The sequence below is a fragment of the Bactrocera oleae genome, chromosome 4 (assembly GCF_042242935.1).
Source record: "Bactrocera oleae isolate idBacOlea1 chromosome 4, idBacOlea1, whole genome shotgun sequence".
Taxonomy (NCBI): Eukaryota; Metazoa; Arthropoda; class Insecta; order Diptera; family Tephritidae; genus Bactrocera; species Bactrocera oleae.
In genome coordinates this window covers 21,157,649-21,172,636 of record NC_091538.1, presented here as the reverse complement: position 1 = coordinate 21,172,636, position 14,988 = coordinate 21,157,649, and the positions used below count along the sequence as shown (strand labels likewise).

Genomic DNA, 14,988 nt, shown 5'->3' with positions numbered 1-14,988 from the left:
TGAAGCTAACAGCAATTTTCGCGGCGCACAACATGCTCTACTGCTCGTTTAATAACGAAAATGACAATCAAAAAAAGCGGACGATACACTCAAAAATATGCAGACATTTTGCAAACTATTTTCGATAGTATTGAGCGACAAGTAGGATAGGTTTTAACAACGAAAAGTTTTTTGTAGCAGTTTTTAATAACTCTTTCACTGAAATTGAATTTCGAAACTTGAATTAAAAATATTGTGTTCGCTATTTGATTTAAAGCTGTTGCTTTTTAACATAAAGAAGAATATGTCGCAATATAACTTATAAGCCGCTAAGAGCTTGCAAAGGTAATATTAGTATTAATTGTAGTATATATAATGTATAATATAAGTAGAACGATTGGCTATAAAATAGAACTTTAATAAATGTTTTCTATTTGGTAAAAAATAAACTAGGTTTGTAACTTAAAGCATGCAAAGGATATTAAACTACAGCTTTGAGTAATTATTGGTGAGGCCTTTTTACAAAATTATAAGATTTAGTCGTAAATTTTTTAGATAGAGCTTCGTGACGATAAACTTTTAACCTCAATAACTTCAAAATGAGTAAATATTTCTATGTCTATCGTTAGTCCAATATACAACCTTAAGGCCTAACAATTATTTTTTCTTCTCATATACATTGCGGGACATATTGCAAGTGTTGTATTATTGGCCATGAAAACCACTCTTCGTGAGTCATAATCTCATACTCAAGCGATGCAAATTTCGAAATGCATTCTATTTCAAGCTGTCCAGCGTCTTAAAAGTAAATGACTCCGCGAAACGTCTTAAATCATTTATTCCAATACTGGCCGGACTCGCTTAAAAATATAGGTATCATTACGGAGAAAAAATTAAGAAGCAGCAAAAATAATTCATATGGTCTCTAAGATATCATTGGATGAGGGGTTAAGAGTCCGGCAGACTTTTAAACTCTAAAACTCAATAAAAACTACAAATGTGCTGAATTTTAGACATAATCCTTCGACTCGAGACTGAATTAAGTATTCCCCAAAGTATGATAAATTCATAAGCATATCTCGGCTGGTGTCTCTAGGGAACTGAGTATAAAATATGCCCAATTATATATACAAACTCAACAACTGTAAGCTCTTCAGTGCTAACATTTTAATGCGCCTAAAAGTATGTCAACTTCACTTTAATTTCCCACTTTTCTTTATGTACACGCATATTTACTTTTGTTCACATACTTCCTTTTCCTAAACCTCATTGCAGGCAGCGGCGCAGCCGACCTCACCAAGGATCAGTGCAATAAAACGGTGGACATCTTCGAGGATGTCAGTTCGCCGGAGGTGAATAGCCTGAATGTAGGCCGGCCGTTAACCTGCTGGTACCGCTTCCGTACGCTGAAAGGTGCACCGCGCGATTTTGTATTGCGGTTGCGTTTTAAAAAATTTAAAGTTGGCGCACTGCTGAACGCAACACACTGCGAGGGTGGCTATTTACAGGTGAGACTGGAAAATTGAACAATACTCATATATGTATAGTGTAAAGAGTAGTGGAGAGCATAAGAGCGGTAGTTAGACACGCTGGCGAGCACTCAATGCAATTTACGGCATACTTTTGCGTGTCGAGCCAATATTAAAAGTGCCGTTAGCAAAAATTTTCGCGCAAGCAAACAGATTGTTTGTGCGTTTTTTGATATATTTTGTTTGCAAATGTAGTACTCGGAACACCGGCAACAGCTTGTATTATTTGCACAATATTTTTGTCTTTGCGCCGTCTGAAAGCATGCAATAAGTTCAAATGGTTCATATGCATGCGCCACTTTTTGAAAGCAACTACCACCACTCGGGAAAATCTGATTTATGGACGCGGACAAGCGCATTGGACGCAACGTCCGGTTGAAAAAAACACAAAAACCAGCAAACGCATTCAGTAATTTATGAGTACTTAGCTTCGTTGGATCGACCAGCAGTGAAAAGCACTTGAAGTGCATATGGGTGTTGAACTTCCATACCTACGCTATATGCGCTTGCTGATAGACTAAAGTTTTTTTATTATATCTTTGTAGCTCTGCTTTGTCGCTTTGTAATACTTTGGGTTGAGTATTCGGCAGTGAGTAGTGGAATATAATTTTTTGTTTGTTCTTCTTTTATTTGGCCAGAGACCGGCTACTGAAATTATGACATATGGAACTGCTGGGGCAATAGCAGTATGTGAAAAAATACTAAACCATAGCCATGTAATCCTAACCATATACAGTTATATAAAGTTGCGCTTGGAATTCTTCTACTTTGCTCAATCCCATTAGCTTACTCTAGAGCCCTTAAAGTAGGCGCAACAAATTAGCTACAACAATAATCACCCAGTAAAAGCAATAGTGATTGGTTTTCCTTTGCACAGCAAAGGCAATGTCATACAAAGTGAAGGTAAATGAAATTGCTGAAAATCGCATATATCAAACTTACGAAGATAAACATTTTCGAAATTTATGCACGTCCTAAAAACTTTTAAGTTCTTTTGCGGCTGTACTTTGAAACACACAGATTTTTGCAGGGCATATCGGGTTATTTGTTTTTTATTCCACATTTACTTCCATGTGTACACTTGTATTTTTGTACATTTCTTCTCTCTATAGATTGTCGATGGCAATGCGAAGACGGATGTATCCAATCGCCGTGAACCCGGCATGTTTTGTGGCGAGGCCGAGCAGCCGCAGACTTTCATCAGTGAGACCAACTATGTCAAAGTGCTTTTTCACACGGATAATTTTACTGATCAGGTATGTGTACAAATAAATAAAATAAAATTTCCACAACAGCAAAATAATTTATAAAAAAAAAAGGTTTAAAAGTTTTCTATTGGTATATAAGATTATTAATATAGATCTTAAGTATATACTCTTATGAAATATATACTCTACTCTGGATATTTTTATGCGACGACGGTTTTTTGCTGGAGCACTGCCTATAGTCTACGCTCCCGAACCCAATTCGTTGCAAATGCACCATTTTGATACACTGCTGTGTATTTTTATGACTTTCTGTTATCCCAATTGTTGACCATATTCTCGATGAATCTATTGTTATTGAATCAACTGAAAACATGTCCCATTTTTCTACTGTTGACAGAATTTTTATTGACATACAACTTTGCGGCCGTTCTGATCACGTATAACCGATTGCCGTGTTAATGAATCTATTTACATCAGATATACGTTTTGGGAATGGCAGAGCTGTGGACTCGTTGAAAAATTTAAGAACGAAACACCTTTAGTATGCAAAAGTACAACACTGACTGGTGCAAGGTCAACCATTTTCTGAAGCCTGCTGTGAAAAATACTAATAGCCGGTCATAAAAGATATATGTATGAGTATAAGTTGTTTTTTTAGACGTGTGGCTTTCAATAAGGCAATACATCTTGATTTTTTTGACAACTGTTACTTAATTCATACTCAGTTTTGTTTGCCATTTAGTAATGAACAGACTTATTCCAGAACAACCTTTTCAAATCGTGCAAATTTATTACCGATTACCAATCCTGATTTTCAGAAGAAATATTTGTTCAGCAATGAAGCTTACTTTTGGTTGAGTGGTGATGATAGTCCACAAATCGTTCTTGAGACGCCGTTACATTCTCAAAAAGTTTTCAAAAATGAACATGCAATGGGTAACGCTTTAAAGCTATAATTTATGACTTTTTTGTGCCTAAATTGGACGACCTTTGATTCCAACATGACGGCTCTACATGACATACAGCCAACGAAACAATCAATATATAGGAGGAAACTTTTGGTAAGCGCGTCGTGGGCATGTGACGTAGCCTCCAAGATCGTGCGATTTAACACACTATTTTTTGGGGTTATGTGAATCCGCTTGTCTAGGCAGATAAGCCCGTGTCCATTGACGCCTTGGAAGAGAATATTCCGCGCATTAGTACTGACATAAGCCCCAGGTGCTGCGCGGTTACTTGGCGGGCAAACCCTTATCATTGTAATAAAGCTAAATTCTTGGCCACAACATTTAAATATATTAGCTTTATTTCGTCTTCAAAACGATATGATATAAAATGATATTTGACATCGCGGAGGGTCAAATTGTTCAAGGAAAATTGTTTAACGACCAAATCAGGGGGATAAAGGCAGAATTACCAAGGAGATAAAGTGTGCGTTCTTTTCATTTCGTCAGATGAAGGCATACCAGATATTAATCATACCCCTTTTTTTACAGCGTTAAAATAAGTTAAAAGCTGACTAATACCACAAGTTAAAAGTTAAAATTGTACATCAAAATTGACCTCCATTAAATTACACTTCGGTGGTTTTAGAAGAAAAAAAATTTGTATACCTTTTTTACATATTGCTACAGAGTATAATAGTTATATTCAGGATAAGGATGACGGGACGAGTTGAATTCCGAGTGACTGTCTGACCGTCCGTCTGTCTGTGCAGCCGATGACTTGAGTGAAAATTTAGATATTGTGATGAAACTTGGTAGACAAGGGATGTTCGTAGTGGAGATGAGCAGAATCGGACTACTGCCGGACCATTAAAAGAAAACCCATAACTAAGCACTAAATTAAGATACAAAACGGTAATTTAGTACAGGAGATCACAGTTGCTAGGGACACCTTTAGGTTAAAAATTTTTTAATCGTGGGTGTTTTCAAATCGCAAACGCTAAATCAATAAAACTTGCTGAGAAGAAATCATGTTAGCATGTCTTAAAAGTCTGTGAAAACGGGTAAAATCAGACAATAACCACGCTTACTTTACTTACTTACTTATAATGGTGCATCATCTTGCCTTAAATGGATGAAATCACAGCGATACTTTCCCTTGTTTCTTATAAAATTTGGCAACACCTGAAGGTGTTTCCCGGGTTTTCGTCTTTGCTAGTTGCAAGAGTATCAAATGTTTATACGCATATTATTAAAATTTCTCTTGCTGTCCAAATTTGGACTTGTGTTACAAATAGTTAAATCCAGTCAATATTTCCAATAGACCTCATAGATATACCTACGATAAAGGTTTTCACACTACCGGTTGACTTTACAGCGTAATATATTATGTGAGATATCTTAATGAAATCTTGAAAGCGTCTTTTTCTAAAATCAGTGTGTCCGTGTGAAATTGGTTTAGACTCTCGTTTATACCTCATATCCCTGTTATATTGAATTCCAAATAAATTAAGCCCCTGCGGTGGAGTTTATTTGAGTTAAATAATGAAACCCCAACATGGTACTTCGTTGCTTGTATTATTTCCTTCTTTTCATAAATCTTCTTTTACAAGGAATATGGCAATATGGAATTAACTTAAAACTGGTCCTTAGTAATGTAAGAGGGAGGTTCTGTTTAATTTGAGGTGAAGTATTCGTCATACAGGACGTCAACGCTTTTTGCGTACTTTAAGAGCAACTTGATATATAAGTTTAATACTTCATCTAGTCATTTGAACTGCGAAGCTCCTAGATATTTAAGACGAGTTCCAGATAGTGCTGGATAGAGGCACATCAGGTGTTTCAGCGTCTCGCTCTTGCCTGCTTCTCTGCACTTTTTGCATTGTCGTTACTTATACCCATCCGGCTCACATGTGATGCCTGCGGGTTGTGACCTGTGAAAAGGCCAAAAACCGTCTGGCAGTCCTTTCGAGACCGTGCGTGTAAAAAGCATGCAATTTTTTTTACGGGATTCTTGCACAGGATCTTGGCGATCTTGCTTGTATTTAAGGCATTCCATCTCGCCCTGATCCGCCTGTCAGCCCTTTCGGAAATTTCATTGTATATCGTTTTTAGTGACTACCGTATTTCCTGCACTTGTTCGGTAGCCAGACGGATGGCACTTTTGATAATCTTTGATAATTAAGCTTTAAATATCCTTCGTATATTGTGATCAGGTAAGGTACCAGCGCTGTTGATATATTCTGAATCATGGCTGGAAAAATACCGTCCATACCAGGGGACTTAAACGGTTCAAATCCGTTGATTGCAATAGTATGATGTCGGTCGGGACCTACTCTACGCTATCTTCTTAAGGTTGGGGATTTATAGTGCCTTTACACCCTGAAAATTACCAGGTTTACCAGTGATTCCTTACTGCATCCAGTCCTGGACTTGTCCGTTCCACATTTTTTGCGTAGTAACCTTTGGATGGTCGGGTGCTTTGATAATAATCTCCTAAGCCTGGCTACCTCGGTTGTCTTTTCTAATTTCCCGCAGAAGCTCTTCCACGACTACCTCTTGGCCTTGCGAATTTCATTTTTATACTCATTAAGTACATCTTTATACTCCCTCCAGCAGTTTTCTTTATCGGCCATCCTGGCCAGTTTTAATAGCTTCTTAACACTACACTTACGTGATCCGAGCTCCTTGTTCCACCAAGGTGGTCTCGATCCACGCTTTGCATGTACTGGAGGGCACGCGATACAAAACGTGAGAATGTTAGTGAGCGTCACTGTCCATTCCTTTAGTTCAAATATTGTGTCACATTCCTCGAGTCTATTTAAATTCCTTATTACTATCTTCCTGTACAGATTCCATTTAGTATTCTTACGAAGCACCTCCCAATCTTCGACATTTATTATTTTGCTAGTATGCATTGTTATATCAAGTACGTTCTTCGTTTTACGGTCAATATATTATATGTTAGTTCCTTCATCCGGTTAGCTGTTGCTAAATTGCTAATCATTATAAAGTTTAGTAAAGACTCACCTCTTTCGCCAGTATTCCTGCTTCTCTATACTGTGTGGTGCATATTAGCGTCTGTGCCTATCACCAGGGGTCTTTTAGCTTTATCTGCTGTATCCACCAACATCCGAAGTTCTGCTGATGGCGCTTTATGTGACATGTAACAGGATGCAAGGGGTAGCGTCTCATCCTTGTCATCCTTTACTACTACAGTCAGGTCGTTTGAAGAGAAATTTAGATCAATATATGAATTCATACTTTTCTTTACCAGTATGGCTTTTCTCACCGTGTTTGTTGCACTCGGAAAGTAAGTTGCCAACCTGAGTTCAAATACCATGTTTCCCGAGTCTATCCATGGTTCCTGAACTAAAGCTGCACCGTAGCCGATCCTCTTTGAATTGAGGAGGAGTTCGGCAGAGGCGATTTAAGTTTTATGCAGATTTATTTAAAGAACCTTCACTGTTATGTTCGGGTTTCTTCTCGGAGTCGGGTTGAATCTCCGGCTCTCCCTTGCCTGCATCTTGGAGCTTCAGTGTAATATCCAGGATTTCTCCTAGCGTGTACATGCTGCCTACGCCACACACCATCTTCCCGAACCTTTAGTACAATATATTTCCAGCCGACTTATCAAATTGAAGGATGTAGTCTTGGCTACCATCCACCTTGCTGGAGTTGTTGACCCTCCCAACACCTTCTTGTAACCCCTTCCTTTACCCATAATAGTGAGAGGTCGTCCTTACATTTTAGGATCTTGATCTCATTAAGCCAGCCTGCACCATCGAACGTTGGCATAGGCGAACTGGGGTCTCCATCCAATCGTGCAAAGAGCGCCTCCAGTAATTTCAACTCTACTGTTTTCCATTTTTATTCTGTTTTCTGTCCAAGGGGGTTGTAATGAATGAGAGTCACGATTAACTGCCTCTCGAGAGGGTTAACTTAAAGCTATTCTGTAGAAAAATATATTCTGCAATTTTGTTAATGGTTTTCAGATCAGCTTGAACATTATATTAAAATAGTATTTCCCACTGGCATTATCCCGTGGAAACTGTGAACAGTAAATGCAAAAATAAAAAAAAAGTCAAGTCCAACACCTTCATTCTCATATTTAGATAGCCAAATGCTCAATCGTTCAGAAATTAATTAATGAATTTCATTAAAAATCAGCAATAAATTACATTTAAATATTTAATTAAATTTAACACCTGCGCAATGATTAAACGAGTATTCACACGCATTCGGGCACTTATATTCATCTGTTATATACATTTATGAGTAAATATCACCTCACTACATACATGTATAACTTATGCAAATTTTTTGACATATAAACAATGAAAAAATAAAATAATGCTCGTACATATATTTGTATTCTTATGCATAAGTACATATGTGGTGCATTTAAACTGTTAAATAAAAAACATAATGCAAGCTTAGTAACTGAGGTACAGTGAGTGCTTCTTTCAAATATCCTCGGAAGACAAAGTTGAAGTTTATTTATTTAGACGCCCAAAGGAGACTTGACCGCAAAAATTGCTTTACTATATTTTATATTGGTTATATTACCTGTTCAGCTTTCCCTAAGCCTAGTCGGTTGTTGTTGTTGTTGTAACGGTTACCTAATCCCCGTTTGGGTGATAAGTTCCAGATTGGTTGTCGTCGAGGTCATTTAACGGGAGGCCCAGGAAACGAGCTGTTTCGACGGGGTCGGACCATAGGGAAAACGGTGTTAGATGAGTGGGGTTGGACATACAAAAAGGTGGTTAGTGTCATGCGGAAACTCATTGCACGTAGGACATGTGTTTGGAATGTCGGGGTCTATTCTGGATAAGTAGAAGTTTAACCTGCTACAATATACAAGACGAAGTTGCGCGAGGGTCACTCTGGTTTCGCGAGGAAACTCGAGCTCTACGTCTGCTATGGGTGGTGGTTTGACTCGTAGTGTGCCATTCACTGAGAGGGAGTCGGTGAAGGTGTTGATGGCTTCACTGTGAATAGCGGTCAGTGCCTGTCTGAAGTTCGTTGCGTCCGAAGTCCGGTCGGCGTACTGTCTAATGTCGTCTACGTAATCAGGGAAAGACCTCTTGATGTTCCTAGGAAGCGGTTCCGCTTCAAGTAGACGACTGCAGGGGTGGTTTCAACGAAAACAACCCAGCAGAAAATGCTTGAAGAGGAGCTCGTTATGTTCTTTAACAGGAAGCATACGGGCCTCACTGTGTAGGTGTTCGATTGGGGACATCAAGAGACATCCCGTGATAGTCCGGAGTGCAGTGTTCTGACATGTCTGGAGCTTCTTCGTCTGCGTAGCACTACACTAAGGTGACCATATTGGTGCAGCGCAGTTTAAGACCGGCCGGCCGATTGCCTTATGTGTCGCCAGCAACGTTTCTTTGTCTTTTCCCCAAGAGCTGCCGGCTAGCGATTTGAGGATTTTGTTGCGGCTCTGTACTTTGGCAGTTATCGCGGTCATGTGAGGAGTGAAGGAACAAAGACTGTCTAGTGTAGCGTCTAAAATTTTAGGGTTGTTTCCCGTCAGCATTTTGGTACCATCGACTGAAATGTTTAGATCCAGTCTGTATTCCTTCGTCCAGTTCGTAAATATGGTCACTGTGGATTTAGTGGGGGAGAGTGTCAGACTCCTTGCAGAGAAGAAGCAAGAAAGATCGGAGAGATGGCCGTTTACTTTCGAGCACATGTCATCGATTCCATTGCCCGACGTCAATATCGTGCAGTCATCACCGTACGAGGTCACGGAAATTTCCTCTGGTCATTGGGGGAGTTTCGAGATGTAGAAGTTAAACAGTAGTGGGGACAGGACATCACCCTGCGGAATCCCCTGTTTAATTCTTCTCAGTTTGGAGTTTTGACCGCGAAACAGTACGGATGAATGCCGACCGCTCAGGTAGGTCATAGTCCACCGCTTCAGCCGTCGAACTTAGACGTTTTAGCATCAGCATGCTTATTGCGTCAGAGCCAATGGATTTGGACGATTTGGCCTTTGTGATGGCACTCTGAACCTCCCCATCGGTGAAAGTAAGTGGTGCGGAGTCTTTTGGCATTTTACGCAGCCGTCGGGTAACACATCGTTTGGACTTGTCAGTCGAATGGTGCAGTGTAAACTGCCGGCTAAAATAGCTCGCGCACTTCTTCGGGTCCGAGGAGGCATGGTCATCGAATTGAATTTCAACCCGATCATCATGTTTCCTCGAATTCGACAAGGCCTTGACAGTAGTCCAAAGCTTACTTACAACAGCCGGTTCTACGTTACCGGAATTGACCCGGATTTTATCCGGTCAAGGGCTGTTAATTCGGCGATCTAACCCTGTTTGGATCGGTAAGTTCTAGGTTAAGTAAGCCTAGTCGATCACCTGATACGATGAGAGCACTGTTGTTTTTAAATCGGCATAAGCGACTCACTTCTGTAATATTCGATACTTCGAGCATAAAGTTGTGAAGGAAAGAAAAACTAGTAGTCTATTACTGCTATTTCGAACCATTTGTTTTTGTGTGGGTTTGATATTATTAGGCTAAGCCTTGATAAATAGCCCTTTAGGCATCTTTCATACCTTCGATTTCATCTGAATTTTCCGGAGGTTTAGACCAAAACCTCACCTGAACATAAACTCGCTGGTCTCAAGAGCCTTCATTAAAATATTTAATTATTTTTAAATAAATATAACGTGACTAGTAAATGGAATGAAGAAGAAGTAATAAACGTTAAAAAATATTGGTAAATTTAAAATGGTTGGTAAAACGGATGTATGTAAAATTGTAAACAAACAAAATATTACAAATTTTGAGAAAGAAAAATAAGAAAACATCGGAAAAAATTACCAACTCGGCTCTTATGTGTAAATAGTTTAAGAAACCCTGTAGGAAAAAGCGTACAGTTGTTACAGCTGAGTACTCGTACAGTAAATCTTTTCGAATATGTATAGCCTTGCCGTAGAGAAAAAATAATAGAGATGCATACTGAATTCATCGATTCGTTATATGGGACACAGTACTTAAGTCCATACTATGTATATGAGGTATACAAAGTGCACCATCTGTAATGTCGTAATCATTGAATAACTTTGAACTTGCCTTGACATAGTTAGTGGTTAAAAAATTGTTGGCATAGAAGTCAGTGGTAGTCAAATCTATAGACCTGAGCTACTCGAATAAAAATCTAACATGTTTAAAAACAGACGTGCTTAGTTTTCATTCTATTACTTATGAAGTATCGAAATTATTCAGATTATTTATTTCTGTAATATTTACCTGCAGGGTCGTTATTGCCATAAAAATACTTTACTTACATGCATACCTATAATGTGGCAATATTTTCCTGATTAATATCATAAATCTCTATTAATTCAAAACATGAATATTTCAATGAAAAGTGAGCAGTTAAAAGATAATAACAGACCAGAGTGTGATTGTAAGGCAACAGCAATGTCATTTAAACCAATGTTTGCTACACGGCTGCCTGTGGTTACGACCGAATGTCCGCCTGTCCGACAGTCTGTCGGGCTGTTTGCGCCGGTCTGACTGGTTGGTGGCTTGTCATAGAGCGGCGGTCATTTGGTGGTTCGCGGTTGCAAGAAGCGAAAATAATGAAAATATTGTATTACGACCACAATGAGCGGCTGCACACACTCATACATATTGATGCCGTAAATGAGTGAGCGTGTGTGTATTTAAACATATAATTATATATTGAAACAAAGTTGCATCATTGTCAACAATCCACGAGCAGTGTTGCAAGCGTACTCCGTCAGCAAGCCACGTGTGTCACTAACCGCAATTGCATGAACGCGAGCCACAGCGCGCTTGCTTCACATCTCTGCGTGAGTGTCAATATAATTATGCAAGAGGGCGTGCGAATGTGTGTGTACTTGCCAACTGAATATTCGAAAATCAATAATTCGAAATGATATCCGCAAATAAATGCAATAAAGTAGTGCACACGTCGACTAACGGTAATCCGTTTGAAAGCGCGCCTCACATCACATCAGGACCTTGTGCTGAAAGCGAACGCCTGACTCTGCCACAGCGAGTTGATGATGACTCAACGTGGATGAATGGCTGGTTGGTTGGTCGGTTGGTTGCATAAGTGCAACTAAGGTTGTTGCTGCTGTTGCTGGTTGGAGTGACTTGTCGGCTGTTGGTGGCTGATTCTTAATTTATTCGATCACATTCGACGGGAAATTAACAACGTAATGCCATGCGCCAAAACGGTAAATAGCGATGATGATGACATAAAACGATTTAACATACATACGTACATACTTAAATATAAATATGTAAGTTACGTGTGTTGCAGGTGCTACAAGTTGCAAGTTGCACGTGTAGGGAAAAATGTTACATATATGAGGTGGGGGGTATGCAGCTTGGCTGATGGCTTTATTGTTAACTTTGCGCACACTTCGCCTGCAATCAGGTTAGCTGCCGTAACGAACACAGTGAACAGCAGAATTTTCTGGTGTTATGACGCTTTTAGTCTACGAGATGGTAGAATGAAAAACATTATATGAAATTTTATGAATTATAATATTAATTGTAGATATTATTTGAGTAAGCGTTAACCCTTCGAGTTCTATCAAATATCTCGGAATGATACTAAATAAAAAAACGGAGCTGGAGAGAACACATTGAGAGCCGGGCTTTCAAAAGCCTTCGAATATGGAACTTTTGCAGAAGAGCCATTGCCCCAAAATGGGGTTTACGACTTCACTGGGTTTATCGGCTCTACATAAGTGTCATCCGTTCCATACTATCATATGGTGCGGCTGTGTGGTGAATGACATTATCGAAAAAGTGGCGAATTAATGCCCTGGAACAGGTATAACGGGCCTGTTTGCTGGGGTTTACAAAGAAAACTAGATCAGCAAAGGCTATTAAGGTTATCCTCGGTATCCGGCTAATACATCTTCAAGCAATATACTTTGCAATACTTACGGCTCATGATTTTAAGCCATTGGAGCTGAACTCGGCGTTGCTATGGGCATGGTATCAAACTCGACCTTGTTAATGAACTCGGGCTAAATTAACAATGCGACCGAGAAAGGAATTAAACACAACGTTTTCATTCCCCAGTATAGAAAAATGGACCAATGGTTCTATGATCGACAGTTCCAACGGCAAAATCTACATATTGACCGAGGGATAAAAGGGCAAAATAAGAACAGATACGAGCTTCTCCTGCAGTAATCCATCGGCAAAAGGTAGCTTCAATCTAAATGACTACAATCCAGTCTTTCAGGCCGAAATTGTTCGCATAACCAGCAAGTTTATAACTATTATAGTGGACAGCCAAGCGGCAATTAAAGTTATCCGTAGCGCTAGAACTAAGTCTCACTGCATTGGGTTTAGCAAGCACGTAATAACTAGACTCTCAGTAGGAAACTCGTTTAATATCATCTGGGTACCCAGTCATATTGGGATAGAACGAAACAAAAGGGCAGACGAGTTGGCCCGCTCGGGGGTAGCTGAGAACACAATTCCTTTAAGCTACTCCAGACCATTTAGCTCCTTCAAGGTTTGTTTGAAAATGGACCCTAGAGGAACACCTCTGGTATTGGAACAATAGCAACGCAGGGCATACCATAAAGCTAATTTGGGGTAGCGTTGATAGTGGACATACCAAAAAACTTCTACTTCTAAGCAAAAGGAAACTTAGTAATATTAAAGGGATCATCACAGGGCGCCTACCGTTAAGATCCAACCTTCACAAAATTGGTAATGTGTATTCGGCGGAATGCAGAGCATGCACGGAAAATGATGGAACACTGCAACTTTATCTTTTGGAATACTTAGTATTCAGCCTTCCAACTTAAAATACTTTGGGCAGCAAGGTTTGAAAAAAATGTGGTATTTTGCCAAACAACTGATTGATAAGGCTTAATTTGGTTACCACCCGGGATCACAATAAACTTAATGATGGCCTAAATGCGGCAGCTTGCGCCCTATCGCTCTTGTGCCTCGCTTTTCAACACACCAACCAAGGGTAAACTATGCTACTGAAAGACTCATGAAAAAGCTTCAGCACAAAGCGAAAGTTAAAAAAATAATTTTTGATGAGTTTTACACATTTCTTTGGGACCTGATCAAAAGTTCTCTTCAGAATGAAGTTAAGTCCCTAAATCAGGTTTTCAGGTTTCTGGTTTAAGAAAAATATAATGCTGTAATTTGATTCACATTTTACCGGAAAGTTTGCTGATTTATCACCAATAGTAACGAAGTGCCTTCCATTTCACTTTTGGTGTTACCGACTCCCCATATTATGAACATTATGCGACAAATAGATCAGTTTGGTCAATATCAAACTCACCTGTAGAGAGGTCATTTATTCCTTAACCCTCAAAAAAGCTTCCCACATCTCATTTACTCTTTTACTATCTGACATAAAAATACATCTCTGAACGAGCAGAGCACTAGGTTACCCTTAAGAAAATTTTAAATGTTAACGACTATTCTACTCTTCTACAAACTCATGTACATCGGCCTCCCTTTCATCATCGATCTATGTAATCACTAAAACTATGAACTCCGTCTGGACACTGATACGATAAACAACTCAAATATCATTTACACGGTCTTATATCTCTTATTTAGTATACTGTAAGTTATATCACATGATGATGATAAGCTTTCTTCCCACACGGTCTCGAAAAGACTGTAGGATGGTTGTTGTCCTAGTCACAGGTCAAAACTTACTGGCATCACATCCGATTCTTATGAACATTATTATCGATGATACATGTAGAAAGCGCAGGGGAATACGAATGAGCAAGATGCTGGAACACCTCCTAAGTATCTATAACTCGGCTCAGATACCTACGAGCTTCGCAGTTCTAAGGACTGTATAAAGTATCAGAATTGGATATTAAGTATTTATTAATAAAAAAGACTTGACGTCCTGCAAGACGGCAATAAACCTCCATCTGGCATTAAAAAAGACCTGTAGAATTAGGTATGGCCTAACAGCCAGCCAGATTAACCTAACCTTACCTATATCACATGAAATGTTCCATGAATTAAGCTAAGCATTGCTCTAAATTGTAGGCAACATTTTCTGATATATTTGGTTTTTCACAGTAATAAAGATTTTACATCACAGCGGTCTATGTAATAAAAAATATTTACTTTGGCTGCACGAAAGCTATAATGCCCTTCACAGGTGGATTTTTATAGCATAAAAAAGGGTATCATTTTGGGTGGTACAAACATCGTGGCAGACTTAGTATATCCTGTTAAGGGTATAATGATGGAAGGAAAAGATGAGATGAGATGATGATGGATCAAGAGATTTTTATTTTCAGTAGAATCTAAGAGGATTTA

General features: G+C 39.1%; 1 protein-coding gene across 2 annotated transcripts in view; it reads left to right on the top strand.

Annotated features, from left to right (window-relative positions):
* LOC106614500 (uncharacterized) overlaps positions 1 to 14,988 on the top strand; it is a 274,551-nt gene that overhangs the window by 190,112 nt on the left and 69,451 nt on the right. For both annotated transcript variants that reach the window (XM_036369194.2, XM_070107841.1), the window contains 2 exons: positions 1,255 to 1,487; positions 2,621 to 2,764. In XM_036369194.2, the coding sequence (XP_036225087.2) occupies positions 1,255 to 1,487; positions 2,621 to 2,764 (377 nt within the window). The remainder of the gene's footprint in view (positions 1 to 1,254; positions 1,488 to 2,620; positions 2,765 to 14,988) is intronic.